The sequence below is a fragment of the Mesoplodon mirus genome, assembly GCF_964341445.2.
Source record: "Mesoplodon mirus genome assembly, chromosome: 5".
NCBI classification, from domain to species: domain Eukaryota; kingdom Metazoa; phylum Chordata; class Mammalia; order Artiodactyla; family Ziphiidae; genus Mesoplodon; species Mesoplodon mirus.
The window spans coordinates 12359679-12375442 of record NC_138980.1 but is presented as its reverse complement, the minus strand read 5'-3'; the positions used below and the strand labels follow the sequence as shown (position 1 = coordinate 12375442).

Sequence of the window (15764 nt, the reverse complement as noted above, 5' to 3'; positions counted from 1 at the left end):
AGGTACCACGCTCCCAGTTTACAATTCCAGTCCCAAGGGGCTTAAAGGAGGCTGTTTGAAGAGCAGGGGGTCGGATCTTGGATTTGAGGGCTGGGAGTCTACAGACATGCGTGTGAGCCCCCTCAGGAGGCGGGGCAGAACCAGCGGTGGGAAGAGAAAGGGGCAGGGCACTGGCCAGGGGTCTCACGTGCTCTCTCGCTCCAGGCCACACAGACATTTCCGGCAGCTCTGACACCAGTGTGCATTTTACAGCAAATGTTAACCTGAACATTTATGTTTCAGTATCTTCTGCTATGTTTGTTCCCGTTATTAATTTAAAAACAACACTTTTTGCAATCAAATAAATGCTTATCTCTATGCCTGGGACATCATAAGTGCTTGACAAATACGAGTCCAAACATACTCACTGCGGCTCTGATGTGGTTAAAGCATCTTGCTTGGTAGCAGGACTGCAGCTGGGAGGGAAATTGCCTGTTGAAAAGAAGTTGGTTTCTTCCGGTTTAAAACAGTCCCTTTTGGGCTTCCCTGGTGGCGCAGTGGTTGAGAGTCTGCCTGCCGAGGCAGGGGACATGGGTTTGTGCCCTGGTCTGGGAGGATCCCACATGCCGCGGAGCGGCTGGGCCCGTGAGCCATGGCCGCTGGGCCTGCGCGTCCGGAGCCTGTGCTCCGCAACGGGAAAGGCCACAACAGTGAGAGGCCCGTGTACCGCAAAAAAAAAAAAAAAAAAAAAAGTCCCTTTTGTTTTCTTTTCCCTCCCCATTCTTCCTCCCCTTATCCCAAGGGGCATCGGGGTGGAGGAGGCTGAGGGACATCACGGTGAGGGTAGGCGGTAGGTGGGGTCTGTGTGTTCTTCCCACTGGTTCCTGCTGACTCACTTTGAGTCAGGGTCCACCTCACCCTGTCTTTGAGCATCGGCCTCCAGCCTCACTGCACCTGCTGGGCTGGGCTCAACCGTGGCTCTTGTCAGGCTGCTGATTCTCTGAAACTCAGCAGCAAATTCCACCCAGCTGAACCAATTCCCAGGTTGAACCAATTCTCTTAGAAGCTCAACTAAGTTCCCTCCCCATCACTCCTCATCCCACCCACCGCCCGCTCCAACCCATGGCCTCTATGTTAACTGGTAATTCTTGGGTATTTTACACTGACAATAAGAGGAAAGTTGGGAGAAAGGGATAACACTCAGAGCTTTGTGCAGGAACTTCAGTTGCACGTTGCTTTCCCCAGTCACTTTCCAAAAGCCAGCAAGATGGGCATTTTAGCTGAAAGTTCCCATCCAGCCCTAGTGTTATGGGCTGAATTGTATTCCCCCAAATCAAAATGTTGAAGCTCTAACTCTCAAATGTGACTGTATTTGGAGATAGGGCCTCTAAGGAGGTAATTAAGGTTCCGGGAGGTCATAAGGGTGGGGCTGTAATTTGAGAGGGCTGGAGTGCTTCTAAGAAGAGGAAGAGACCAGCGATCTCTCTCTCCTCCCCTCTCTCTCAGTCTCTCTCCCTCTCCTTGTGCACGCAGAGAAAAGGCCATGTGTGGACCCAGGGAGAAGGCAGCCATTAACAAGCCAAGGAGAGAGGCTTCACCAGAAACCAACCCTGCTGGTACCTTGACCCTGGACTTCCAGGCTCCAGGACTGTGAGAAGGTAAATGTCTATTGCCTAAGGCATGCAGACTGGTATTTTGTTAGGGTAGCCGCAGCAGTCTAAGACGCCTAGGGACCCCAATTTAATGCCTCTGGGAACCCAAGCAGGTCAGGTGCCCGGTGTCACTGCTATGTATGTCCTGAACCTCACTGCCCACTGGAATTACAGTCCCATACTTCACCCCCCCATCCTCCAAAACCAGGTTTCAGCTTCCCTCCTATGTTCCCTTAGTCCTTATTCCTATGTTTCTCCTGGGACTTACCATGTTGTTCCATTGGCCCGGGAACCCGTCTGCAGCTCAGAGACATTCTTCAGGAGGTTTTTTTTCATGCCATGTCTCCACTGACGTTCCCACTTCAAGCAGCTTCAAACGTGGACTATAAATTTTCTCTGTGTGTATGTAGGAATGCTCACACCAAGGAAAGAGGCCAAGTTTTCCCTGCCATTTCCCAGATCTGGAGGGACAGACACCTTGTAAGGAGGCTCCAAGAGCTCCTTATTGAGACTGATCTGCCTCTAAGGAAGGACTGGACCCTTTAAGATTCCAGAAGGAATCATCCTGTTTCCTGGGAGTCCATTCCCAGCCTCAGGCTTTCATCCCAGCAATGAATCAATTAGCCTAGGACTAGAGAGAGAGCTTTTCAAAGTAAGGGAGCCAGCATAGACCTCAGTGGAAAGGCCATAGATTTTGGAGTCAGACTCCTGTGGGTTTGGTTTCTGGCTGTGAGACTTACTGGGGGATCTTAAGCAAGTCATGTCATCTCTCTGAACTGCAGTTTCCTCCTCTTTTAAATAGAAATAATGATCCTCGCTTTGCAGGGTTTTAATGAAGATCTCACACTGTTTGTGGAAATGCCTGGTTCAGGGTTTTGCAGACATTTAGTCCATTCACCCTCTTCTTCCTGAGTCAGTCTGGCCAGCAAATCTGAACTGTAGCTCTCCCCCTGCACTGTATGGAATAGCTTTTGTGTGTGCATTGTGGGAAGGGGAGAGGAGTAGTAGAAGGGGTGGCTGCCCTTTAGAAATCTGACTTATCTTCTTATTGTATGAAGGAAGTATGCCCTCAGAAAACGTAAACTAACCATAACCTCTATCCAAGCACATCTTCAGGAAGGTAGACCCACTCTCCAAATGACGGATTAGGGAGCAATCATTCCCGGATGCAATGTCGATGACGTTGGCAATTGGCAATGGGGATTTCTTGAGTGGATGAGTGAATGAATAAATGAAAGGCCTTTTTGAGTCTTGGTTTTGGAACATTGCCAGCTCTCCTGGGATTGTTCACTCTCCTGCTCCCTTTGGGCTGCTTTTGAGAGCCAGAATTGAATGGACTGGGATTCAGGGCCTGCAGGCAATGCCCTTCAGAGACAGATAGTTTCTGGGAGTCATTTTTCTGGTTATTTCTGAGACACTTGGTGATGCCACTTTGGGTGTGTTATGCCTTGTGGTGGGAATACTTTTTGAGGTGGACTCACATCCTACCTCCCTGCCTTGTTTTGTTATTTTGAAATCTAAGAAAAGGGTGGCACAGGGAGGCAGAGAAAGGACACAGAGAAGCCAGAGGGCCCTGCTCTATGTGTGTGTCCTTGTGTTAGGACTTGTGGTCTGTTCAGCGTGGGCCATGTCGGGGAGAGGTAAGATCCCATTAGTGTACAGGAAATGGCAGTGAATTTAGAGGCTCAAAGCCTGGCAGTTAAGTTCTACCTCCTTACTGGCTGTGCAACCACTTTACCTTCAGAAGCTCTGTGGCTTCCCCTGTAAAAGGGTAATGGTAACAAAGCCATCTTGGGGCTGGTGTGCTGATTACACAGACTAGGGAATGCAAAAGGGCTTCCTTGAAGAGTAAAGTACTAAATATATATTATGGTTAGGACTCTGGCTTGGAGTCAGGCAGATTGGGTGTGTTAGACTATACGACAGTCCATCAATATCCAATGCTACTCCCTGGAGTCAGGCTTGGTCACGTGACATGGTCAATGTGTAAGAACTGTCCCCTCAGTTCCAAAGGGGATTTTATAAGCTCATTATTTTCCCAGCTCTCTTTCCCTGCCCCTGTGTCGAGTGAAGAGGGGCCCCGAAGAGTCAGGACCCTGAGTGATTGGAGTAAGCACAGTCCCCAGGCTGATCCCTGATGGACCCCTATCACCTGTTATCTTGGCTATTTTAGAGTTTTGGGGGGGGATTTGGAGATTTGGGGATAACTGAGTCTGGCCTCACTGATACACCTGGGTACTGTTTCTTTATGCCATTTAATAGAAAAGCGGTGCACAAAGAAAACACACATGTAGTAACACTGAACACAACACAGTCTCAGGCATTATCTCAGGGACAGCCCGAGCTGGGTTGCTACTTGTTGGCGCTCTTGGGAAGGGGCCGATAGACCCCGACGACCACAGCGTGGTCCCTCTCATAGGGCTCCAGGGTCAGCTGCTCTTGAGGCTTCAAATTCTCCTGCTGCAGCTTCCTCACCTCAGAAGCAAACACCGCCTCTGCCGAGGCGGTGGAGTCGATGCAATTGGCCTTAATGGAAATGAGGAAGTGGCCCCCGTTGCGCAGGAAGGTGTGGGCATTCAGAGCCACGATGCGGGACTGGTCTGGCTGGGCCACATCAGCAAAGATCACGTCCACCATCCCGATGAGCATGCGGTACTTGAGGGGGTGCCGGGCGTCCTCGAGGACTGGGATGATGTTGGTTCTCTTCTTGGCCACGTTGACCAGATCGCGGCCGGCGCGGTGGGAGAACTCGACCGCGTAGACTAGGCCATCAGGGCCGATGATGTCGGAGACGTGGGAGACGGTGGTCCCCGAGGCGGCCCCCAGGTAGAGCACTTTGGACTTGGGCTTGATGTGAATCTGGTCGACCCCGCCCAGTATGGCCGCGGCCAGTTTGGAGCGGAAGGGGTTCCACGTGCGGTACTCCTGTTTCACGCCGCCCTCGGTCACCGTAACCCGCCGCTCGCCGTACACTGACTGGCCGGGCACCATGTTCAGTGTGACCAGAGCGTCCTCCGCTCCGCGGTAGATGAAGACCCCCTCGTGCCGGTGCGGTTCCACGGATACCGTGGTGACCCCCTTCCTGCGGCGGTTCTTGCTCTTGGCCACGCCACGCCGCTGCCCGCCGCCTCCGCGGTCCCTGCCGTCTCCGCCACCGCGCCCCCGGCCCCTGCCGCCTCCGAAGCCGCGCGTCCGCGCTCCGAAGCCGCCCTTGCCCCCCTGGCCGCCGCCATCGCCTCCTGCTCCTTTGCCCCCGCCTCCTCCTTTGCCCCCGCCTCCTCCTCCGCCTCCTCGCCCCCCGCCCCAGCAGCCACCCCCGCGGCCGCCAGACACCCCACCGCGCGCGCTCACGGCCGACTTCATGGCGCGCCCCGGGCGCCCGGGGAGGGGGGGGCGGCTGGCGGCGGTTGTCAGGGGTTACCGGTGGCTCGGAGTGGTTGTCAGGGACCGCCGGTACCTGGGGGCGGTTGTCAGGGTCGCCGGTGGCTGAGAGATGTTGTCGGGGTCGCTGGTGGCTCCGGGGCGGTGGTCCTGACGCTGGACGAAGGCCAGCGGCAGCGGTTGCCTGCCGGGTTAGCCGCGGTGGGCGGCAAGGGCGAGGTGGGCGGCGGTGGGGACCAGCTCTACTGCAGTCCCCGCATCCCTGGAGCCGCCCTTTGACGCAGCACGGGCGTGATTGCATCACACCCGCTATGGCGACCCTTCAGCCCCGGAAGCCCCCGCTTCCCAGCACGCGCGCAGACGCAGCCTTCTCCCTTCCCTCTTCCCCATCTTCTGCTTTCTCAGGGACCCCTGGCAGTTCTTGGCAGGAGAGGGGGAGACAAACTTCGGCTACAGTATTTGCTGCGCCACTGGCTTGCTGTGTGGTCTCAGAAAGCTTACCTGACCTTCTCCGAGGGTCTTGTCTGAACTTGGGCAAGTTTCTTGACCTGTGTCTCATTATTCCATCTGAAAACAGAACGTACCACAAAAGTTTTTTTTTTGTTTTTGTTTTTGTGATCTTTTAAAGAAGGTTTGTTTTAAAGCACCACATACACTTGCCCAGCCGTGCTCTGTAAGCATTAGCTTTTTTCTTTATGTTTTTTACTTACTTGATTGATTAATTAATTAATTTTGGCTTGCAGGATCTCAGTTTCCCCGCCAGGGATTGAACCCAGGTCACGGCAGTGAAAGTGCCGAATTCTAACCGCTAGACCACCAGGGAACTCCCTGTTTAGTTTTTTAATGTATTTCTTTTGGTCAATCTTTAATTGAAATGTATTGCTGATAGCTCTTTTGCCACCTGAAAGTGGCTCTGGCTCTCTTTTACGAGGTTGGTGGAAATGCACCTTGGTACAGATATTCTATCAAACCCTTAAACAACGTACCTATACTTCCACTTAGTTATTCCACTTTGACATTTTTATCCTAAAGGGATGATCCCAGCAAGAAATAATGGTAATTAGAAGAGTGAAGGTAGTGATGGTAGTAGTGGTGATGGTCATCATTGTCGGAAGTGTTGGCAGAGGTGAGATGAAGTAGCCTAATCTAAGAGCTATTTAGAAGGTAGAATCCACAAGACTTTCTGCTAGGTTGGACATAGGAAGTCAAAAAGAGGAAACTTCCAAGCCAGGGGTTTCCAAAGGATAGTGACTCCCCTGATGTGGTTAATAGCCTGCAAGCTTCAGCCCTGGTTGCTCTCTATTTAGCTCTGCTCTTTCCCATCAACTGTGCTAAATCCTAGAACCTGTTCTGGGAATATGGGGCAGCAAGAAAATACTGATTCTTCAGTCTGAATGGGGACACATACACCAGAGCACTAAATCCTATAACACACATCAGCAAGAGCCAAAATCTTATGTTTATCATTGAATTCTAGTCTATGTTTCAAAAACCTGCCCTTTCAATATGCAGCATCTTACCTGAGCATAAAAAAAGAATCATTGGACTTCCCTGGTGGCGCAGTGGTTAAGAATCCGCCTGCCACTGCAGGGGACATGGGTTCGAGCCCTGGTCTGGGAAGATCCCACATTGTCATGAAACAACAAAGCCTGTGCGCCACAACTACTGAGGCTGCGCTGTAGAGTCCATGAGCCACAACTACGGAGCCTGGGTGCCACAACTACTGAAGCCCACACACCTAGAGCCCATGCTCTGCAGCAAGAGAAGCCACTGCAATGAGAAGCAGGCGCACCACAGTGAAGAGTAGCCCCCACTCACCGCAACTAGAGAAAGCCCGTGCACAGTAATGAAGACCCAACGCAGCCAAAAATAAATAAATAAAATAAATTTATTTTAAAAAAATCATTAGGCAGCACCATGGACAGCAAAACAGGTGTCAACGCAGAGGCTTGCTCCTTCAGTCAGGACCACGGACAGCAACACCAATGGGGGCCGGTTAAGCTACTGGCGCTTGCTTTGGGCTCAACCAGGAGCAACGCAAGATGGTGTAGGTAGGTGGTGTAAGCAATCGGTGGACCACCCTATTAGTGGGACTAAGTGCCTGGTCCAGAGAGGGACAAAATGTAACTGAATATTAGGGCAAGTGTCAGGCAGAGTCCACACAGCAAAGCTTTCATTCCATCCTGGACCAGGAGTCTTTCTGTCTCAAATTCATGGACAGCAGCACCAGGTCTGGTTTTCCCTTCTGGCCAAAATGCCTCCTTAATGTGGGCCAGAAGCCTATGTGTTGGAATGTGGACAAGGGGTCAGAGAGTGCACGTATGGTTCCTGAGGTGTATGGTCCACATAAAACACTCTCGAGGTTTCTACTCTCGTTATAAGGGGCACTTCTCCAAATTGATGAGCTATGCTTGGTGCCTTGGTTTGGATTTCCCCCAAATCGGACCCTGTAATGGTTAATTTTGTGTGTCAACTAGACTGGACCACAGGATGCCCAGATATTTGGTTAAATGTTATCCTGAGTATTTTGTGAGGGTATTTTGGGATAAAATTAACATATAAACTAGTAGACTGAGTAAAGCAGATTGCCCTCTATGATGTGGGTGGGCCTCATCCATTCAGCTGAAGTCCTGAATATAACAAAACGCTGACCTTCCCCTGAGTAATGGAGAATTCTCCTGCCCGACAGCCATTGCACTGGCGTATTGACTCTTCCTGGGCCTGTAGCAGCCTGCCTGCTTTTGGCCTTGAACTGCAACATTTGCTCTGCAGATTTTAGACTTGCTAGCCTCCATAATCACGTGAGCTATTTCCTTATAATCTTTCTATATAGATACATAGATATAGATGTGGATGTCGATATAGATATATAGCTATAGATGTGGAGTTATAGATATGGATATAGAGAAATAGATTGATCTATCTATCCTACTGGTTCTATTTCTCCGGAGAAATCTGACTAATACAGACCCTGATACAGGGACTTGGGTCCAGGTGATCCCAGGAAGCACATGTGGGTGTGGGGAAAATGAGACAGGGAAGGTAGAAAGGCTAAGAAACAGTGCATCAATGAGCAGATTAGCACAGTACATGATTAGGGCTCAATTGTTCTTTTTATAAATTTATTTGGTTGCACAGGGTGTTACTTGCAGCAGGCGGGCTTCTTAGTTGCGGCACATGGGCTCCTTAGTTGTGGCTTGCAGGCTCCTTAGTTGTGGCATGCATGTGGGATCTTGTTCCCTGACCAGGGATCGAACCTGGGCCCCCCTGCACTGGGAGCACGGAGTCTTATCCACTGTGCCACCAGGGAAGTCCCAGGGCTTAATGGTTCTGATTACTCTCTGAGAGACTGTGTAGAGGGCATCTCAGAATTGTTCCACTGCAAGCTGGGAGGCTGGGGCAGTAATCCAGCATTCTCCCTTCCCCAGCTCTCAGGAATTGTTTCTGGAACTTTTTTTTTTCCCAAATGTTTATTTATTTATTTTTGGCTGTGTTGGGTCTTCGTTGCTGTGTGCAAGCTTTCTCTAGTTGCAGCGAGCGGGAGCTACTCTTCACTGCAGTGCACAGGCTTCTCACTGCGGTGGCTTCTCTTGTTGCGGAGCATGGCCTCTAGGTGCGCCGGCTTCACTAGTTGTGGCACGTGGGCTCAGTAGTTGTGGCACGTGGGCTCAGTAGTTGTGGCTCATGGGCTTAGTTGCTATTCCTGGACCAGGGATTGAACCCGTGTCCCCTGCATTGGCAGGTGGATTCTTAACCACTGCGCCACCAGGGAAACCCTGTTTCTGGAACATTAACTGTCTTATCCTTTGAGTTGCTCCTGTGTGTGTCTCAGCAAATTCCCCTGATGCTTCAGACAGCTCTCAGGCAGAGAAGCAGGCACTTGGAATGGGGAGCTGCAATCACGCTGGAAGCTCTTTACCACAGCTGCAGGTGAACTCAGAAGTGAGTCTAGGGGATATTAGATAGGGCATCAACGGTGCCTGCTTTAGTTGGCCACTACATCTCAAATACAGCCCGAACTTTGTTGTGCAAACAGAACTTGGAAAAAGTACATGACTCATAAGGCTTATTACATCAGGAAATAAAGTCATACTATAAATGTACTAATACTACCCATATTACAGGTAGTATTTAACTTCGCAGTACAAAACTCTCATCAATAAGCATTAATATTTTTCCCTCTGGTGCACAATATCATGGAGGTCTGCAGTTACATTTGAATAGCTTATTCCTTTTTTTGATTTTATTCAGGGTACTAAAGCCCAGTCCTCCACAATGAACCCTCTCCACTATGCCACCAGGCTACTGAAGGAGATCAGAATCCAACAGCAAGAGATCCGCCAAACTTCACCTTAAATAGTTTAGATAATTCTGTTTGCCACTCTACGTATAAGTCTTAGAGGGCACACCTACTGACACATTTTGACCTTTTTCTTATCACTTTCTGTTATGTTGTCATTAATTCTCCTTCACCACGATACCAGTATCTCTGAGGCCCTTGTTCACAGCCTCTGTTTTAAGTGGACAACGGTGGCCTTTCCAGTACACTTGCTGCTCATTTCAGAACTGATACTCTCAAGCAATTCATGCCTTCCCATGTGATTCCATTAAATGGAATCCATTGGGAGGAATGGCTAGTGATTACAAATTCTAAACATAATGAGCAATATCTTCATGAATTTAGAATTGTTCTGCAGGAGTAATTACTGTAAACTAGCAGTAGGAGTGTGCCACCTTGCTGGGGGTGCCTAGTTCCCCAGGTTTTGGTGGCCTGCCCTACGCACTAGATTTCATACTAGGGCTTGAAGCAGCCTCCACCACACTCTAGCAGTGACAGTTTCTCCAGGTATCTTCCCACCCCTGCCCCTAGTGGCCCATCAGTTTCTTCACATTACTGATGTCATTTGCAATAATCTGCTAAGGCTTCCAACATCACTCTTCCTCCAGGTCCACAAGCCAAAGGTGGCTTTCTCAGGCTTTTTCCCACTGCCTCATTGCTGCTGACAGCTTTGGGATCATTACAAACCAAGTTTTCACATCTTGTTTCTGATCAGAGGCAACCTTTCCCAGCATGACGTTTGATGACTCCCACAGAGACCTTTTCTCTCTCCCGCCTTTGATTCCTACCTTGCATAGCCATTTGCTACAGGCTCTCTGTTGGGATGCTCTAGCCTGGGAGCACCCATCACCAACAAGACTTTCAGTCCAGTGGAACATGTTCCCGCTCTCCTGTGCATGACCCCAGAATGCAACCAAGGCAGGGACTCATGCCAAGTATTGGCATCATAAAGAGATTGAGGTGTCAAAAAAAACCTCTGCCACTCAAATTTTCATCTGGGGTCACTTACAACATTAAAGTCTGTCTCATTTTCAAAGATTCTTTAGCAGTGTGTCTCATCTGCTCAAGAAGTTTCTTAAAGGGATAAGTTGGCATTGTGATCCAGACACTTCTGTCTGTCAGCCAATAAGAACAACTATGGTCACGTCAACTTTTGCTTACAATTGACTTATTATTCCATAATGTATGCCCTCACATGATGTTCATAATTATATCTGCAACTGGGCTTCAGTATTAACATGGAGTACATCAGTCCCACCCATAGACTTCACAAGATATATGAGAAACTTTTCTCTGTTACTCTCATATACCATTCCAGAAAATTGCCTAAGGAGTGACTAGTCATGATTTAGGTAAAACCAGCTGGAAGGCTGTGCAACCTCATCCCCAGTCTAATTAGCATTTAAATGTTCACTCCTGAAGAGGCTTCCCCAACCTGTTTTCTATAAGCCATGGTCTACTTCCAAAGGTGACTCCAGGGATTTGCATCTCTACACCTAGTGACATCCACAGTTGTATTTGGTCAAGATGGACTGGGCTATGACGCAGTAACATATTACAACCCTCAAATCTCAATGGATTAATACAACTATGTTTCCCACTTGCTTACATTTAATGTCCATTGAAGATCTGTGGGAGGTTCGCTCCACGTAGACACTGCACGGCTCACACACCAACATCTTGTGGCTGTAACATGAGAAACAAGAGGGCTCCCATTGTTGCCATGCGGGAAGAAAGGGCATGGAGAACTCACTTTCCTTTTTCTCTGTTGTGGTCTAGGGTTTGACACAGTCATTTCTACTCACAACCCATTGGCCGGGACTAGTCACATGACCTGTCTAACTGAAAGGCAGCTGGGAAATGTGGGTGGGATCATCGGTGAACAGTAAATGTTTTTGTCACAGGTATCTACTGCATAATGTCAGTCTGGCACACCTGGATCAGTATACCTACATAAACATCACAGACAAAATTTACTGTTCAGTGTGCATGTATTTCAATTTATTCCTCAAGACAAAATGTAATACCTTTTTACTAACACATGACTAAAGCCCAGGGTAATAATCAGTTCTCAATCACATGTCTAATATGGCATGTTAAGTAAAACAGAGAACCGTCTCTCCTTTTCTAATATCTGGGCCTTGGAGAATACTTCAAGTCCTTTAATTGGGATCCCATTGATGTTTGCCCACTACCTCACTGGGTGTGGCACTTCTTCTCTGGGGTGGCTCAGACTCTCACTCCATTTTCCCCTGTAGAATTAGTGACTGACATTTAGTAAATCCTCAAAAAGCTGAGATGGCTGCATCCGTCAGGGTCCTCCAGAGAAACAGAAATTTATTTCTCACAGTTCTGGAGGATGGAAGTTCAAGATCAGGATGCTAGCATGGTCGATGGTCGGTTTCTGGTGATAGCTGTCCCTTTCTGGCTTGTAGATGGCCACCTTCTCACTGTGACCTCACCTGGTAGGGAGAGAAAGTAACGTCTCTGGCATCTCTCTCTCTCTTTTTTAAAATTTATGTTATTGAAGTATAGTTAATTTACAATGTTGTGTTAATTTCTGCTATACAGCAAAGTGATTCAGTTATACACATATATTCTTTTCCACTATGGTTTATCAGAGGATATTGAATATAGTTCCTTGTGCTATATAGTAGGAGCTTGTTGTTTATCCATTCTGTATATAATAGTTTGCATCTGTTAATCCCAAACTCCCAATCCTTCTCTTCCCCCTCCCCCTTCCCCCTTGGCAACCACAAGTCTGTTCTCTATCTCTGTGAATCTGTTTCTGTTTCATAGTTAGGTTCATTTGTGTCATATTTTAGATTCCACATATAAGTGATATCATATGGTATTTGTCATCCTTTTTCTGACTTCCTTCACTTAGTATGATAATCTCTGGGTCCATCCATGTTGCTACAAATGGCAGTATTTCATTCTTCTTTATGCCTGAATAGTATTCCATTGTATATATGTACCACATCTTCTTTATCCGTTCATCTTTTGGTGGACATTTAGGTTGTTTCCATGTCTTGGTTATTGTAAATAGTGTTTCAATGAACATTGGGATACATGTATCTTTTTTTTTTTTTTTTTTTTTTTTTTTTGCAGTAGGCAGGCCTCTCACTGTTGTGGCCTCTCCCGTTGCAGAGCGCAGGCTCCGGACACGCAGGCTCAGCAGCCATGGCTCACGGGCCCAGCCTCTCCACGGCATGTGGGATCTTCCTGGACTGGGGCACAAACCCGCGTCCCCTGCATTGGCAGGTGGACTCTCAACCACTGTGCCACCAGGGAAGCCCACATGTATCTTTTTGAATTATAGTTTTGTCTAGATAGATGCCTAGGAGTGGGATTGCTGGATCATATGGCAACCAGGAGTTCCTTTTTTTTTTTTTTTGCGGTACACGGGCCTCTCACTGTTGTGGCCTCTCCCGTTGCGGAGCACAGGCTCCGGACGTGCAGGCTCAGCAGCCATGGCTCACGGGCCCAGCTGCTCCACGGCATGTGGGATCTTCCTGGACCGGGGCACGAACCCACGTCCCCTGCATCGGCAGGTGGACTCTCAACCACTGTGCCACCAGGGAAGCCCAGGTGTTCCTTTTTAATGGCTGAATATTCCATTCCGTGTGTGTGTGTGCGCACGCATGTGCATGCATGTGCGCATGCACGTGCACTTGTGTGTATAATAATTTCTTTATCCATTCATCCATTGATGAACACTTAGGTTGTTTCCATGTCCTTGCTAATGTAAACAATGCTCTAATGAATGTGGATGTGCAGATATCTCTTCAAGACGTTACCAAACCAAACTTGGGTCTATTTGCCTGCAGCAAAGCCAATCTACTGACACGGGGTTTTGGTGAAGAAAAGTACAACATTTATTGCAGGGTGACAAGCAAGGAGAACAAGCAGCTAATGCTCAGAAAACCTGAACTCCCTGATGGCTTTTAGGAAACGGCTTTTTCTTTCTTTTTTTTCTTCCTTCCTTCCTTCCTTCCTTTCCTTCCTTTCTTTCTTCCCCTTTCTTTCTTTCTCTCTCTCTCTTCCTTTCTTTCCCGCATCACACAGCATGTGGGATCTTAGATCCCTGACCAGGGATTGAACTCGTGCCTCCTGAAATGGAAGCATGGAGTCTTAACCACTGGACTGCCAGGGAAGTCCCTAGGGAAGAGTTTTAAAAGACTAAGTGAGGGAAAGGATTGTGGAGTGTGTGATCAGCTCACAGACAATTTTCTTATTGGTGGGTGGTGAGGCAATCAGATGAGGTTACAGAGGTCAGCATTATCAATCTTCACGCTCCAGCTCATCTGGGGGTTACCTGCTAGTGCTCAGCAAGCAGTCAACTTCTTCCATCTTGTGGGGGTTTTAATATCTGAAAAACAACTCAAAGATCTGGATCAGGATATTATCTATAGCTTCTGAGGAGAAATTAAAGGTCATTGACTTTGTTTTATGGTTAAACTATTATTATTTTCTCTTGCTTGATTGCTTTCCTTTGTTTCTGTATTTCTGATTATATTTGCTCTTTGGAAGGCCTAGGAGGCTAAAGTTTTTTTTTTTTTTACATAAGAGATGGAGGACACAGGTTGGTGTCTTTCCCCAGGAAGACCCTGTAGGGTCCTGCTCAGTTTCAAACATAGTGATTTCATTTTCTTCAGGTATATATCCAAAAGTAGAACTGCTGGATCATATAGTTGTTCTATTTTTAATTTTTTGAGGAATTGCCATACTGTTTTCCATAGTGGCTTCACCAATTTACATTCCCATCAACAGTGAGCAAGAGTTCCCTCTTTTCCACATTTTCACCAGCACTTAGCTCTTGTCTTTTTGGTAATAGCTATTCTAACAGGTGTGAGGTGATATCTCATTTTAGTTTTGAAATGCATTTTCCTGATTAGTCATGCTGTGCACCTTTTCAGGTACCTGTTGGCCATGTGAATATCTTTTGAAAAATGTCTATTCATCTATTCTGACCCTTTGCCCATTAAAAAAATATAGTTATTTACTTATTTATTTGGTTGCACTGGGTCTTAGTTGTGGCAGGCATGCTCCTTAGTTGCAGCTCCCAGGCTTCTTAGTTGTGGCTCTCCAGCTCCTTGGTTGTGGCACATGAGCTCCTTATTTGTGGCATGTGAACTCTTAGTTGCAGCATGCATGTGGGATCTAGTTCCCTGACCAGGGATTGAACCCAGACCCCCTGCATTGGGAGTGTGGAGTCAACCACTGCACCACCAGGGAAGTCCCTGCCCATTTTTTAATTGGATTATTTGGGTGGGAATTTTTTTTTTTTGGCTGTTGAGTTGTATGAGTTCCCTATATATTTTGGATATCAGCCCCCTATCAGATATGTAGTTTACAAATATTTTCTGCCATTACATAGGTTGCCTTTTCATATTGTTGATTGCTTCTTGACTATACACAAATTTTTCAGGTTGATATAGTCTCACTTGTTTATTTTCACTTTTGTTGCTTGTACTTTTGGTGTCATATCAAAAAAAAAAAATCCTTGCCAAGCCTAATGTCAAGGAGCTTTCCCCCTATGTTTTCTTCTAGGAGTTTTATGGTTTCTTATCTTAACATTTACGTCTTTAATCCACTTTGCGTTAATTTTTGTAAGTCACGTAAGATAGGGGTCCAATTTCATTCTTTTGCATCTGAATATCCAGCTTTCCCAGCACTGTTTATTGAGAGACTATCTTTTCCCTGTTGAGTATCCTTGTCTCTTTTAGGTCAAAGATAAAAAATAATCTTAACTGTTAAAACATTGGTCTGTTTAAATGCAATGCTCCTGTCTCCTCATAGTACCTTAACTGAACTCACCCAGTTCCCTCGGTCACAATATGAAATTACTTTAGCCAAAAGTATTCAAGTTCGCTAAGTATACTATTTAAAAACACAGTACCTTTAATATTTCCTTTATACTTCCTAGTAAGGCTGAGCCCTTTTCACTGAAGTACCTTCTTTTTCTTCAATGACTCAGAGACTCAGAAATATGTAAGGGTTCTCAGCTTCCAGGTTCCTGCACATCTTGGTGTGCTACTCAGAGCTCTGTGCCCTGCAAAGAAAGAGCAGCTGGCATCCCTCTCAGTCTGCCAGGTGCAGGGCCATCGGAACAGGAGATCTTAAAGCCATGGGGATCGGTGATGCACCTGGGATGGGTACAAACAAGGCGGGCCTGAAATCCGGGTGGGCTAGAAGGAAAAGGCAGGAATCTGAAAAGTACTAGAGGAGAAAGAGGAGAGGAAGAGAGAGAAAGTAGACAAGGAAAAACATGTACTTCAAGGCAAACAGACATGAGTCCCAGTCCTGGCTCTGAATTGTTATGTCTTCTCAATAGCTATGTCTTCATTGGAATAATCAGGTCGTTGGAAGGATTATAGAGTCTTACAATAGGTGCTCACTAATGAGTAGTT

General features: G+C 47.4%; 1 protein-coding gene across 1 annotated transcript; it reads right to left on the bottom strand.

Annotated features, from left to right (window-relative positions):
• Positions 1 to 3977: 3977 nt before the first annotated feature.
• Positions 3978 to 4994, bottom strand: FBLL1 (fibrillarin like 1; the record flags this gene model as incomplete). Its single annotated transcript, XM_082622920.1, has 1 exon — positions 3978 to 4994. One exon carries the CDS (start codon positions 4992 to 4994, stop codon positions 3984 to 3986), a length of 1011 nt encoding a protein of 336 aa, XP_082479046.1. The 3' UTR covers positions 3978 to 3983.
• Positions 4995 to 15764: the final 10770 nt, after the last annotated feature.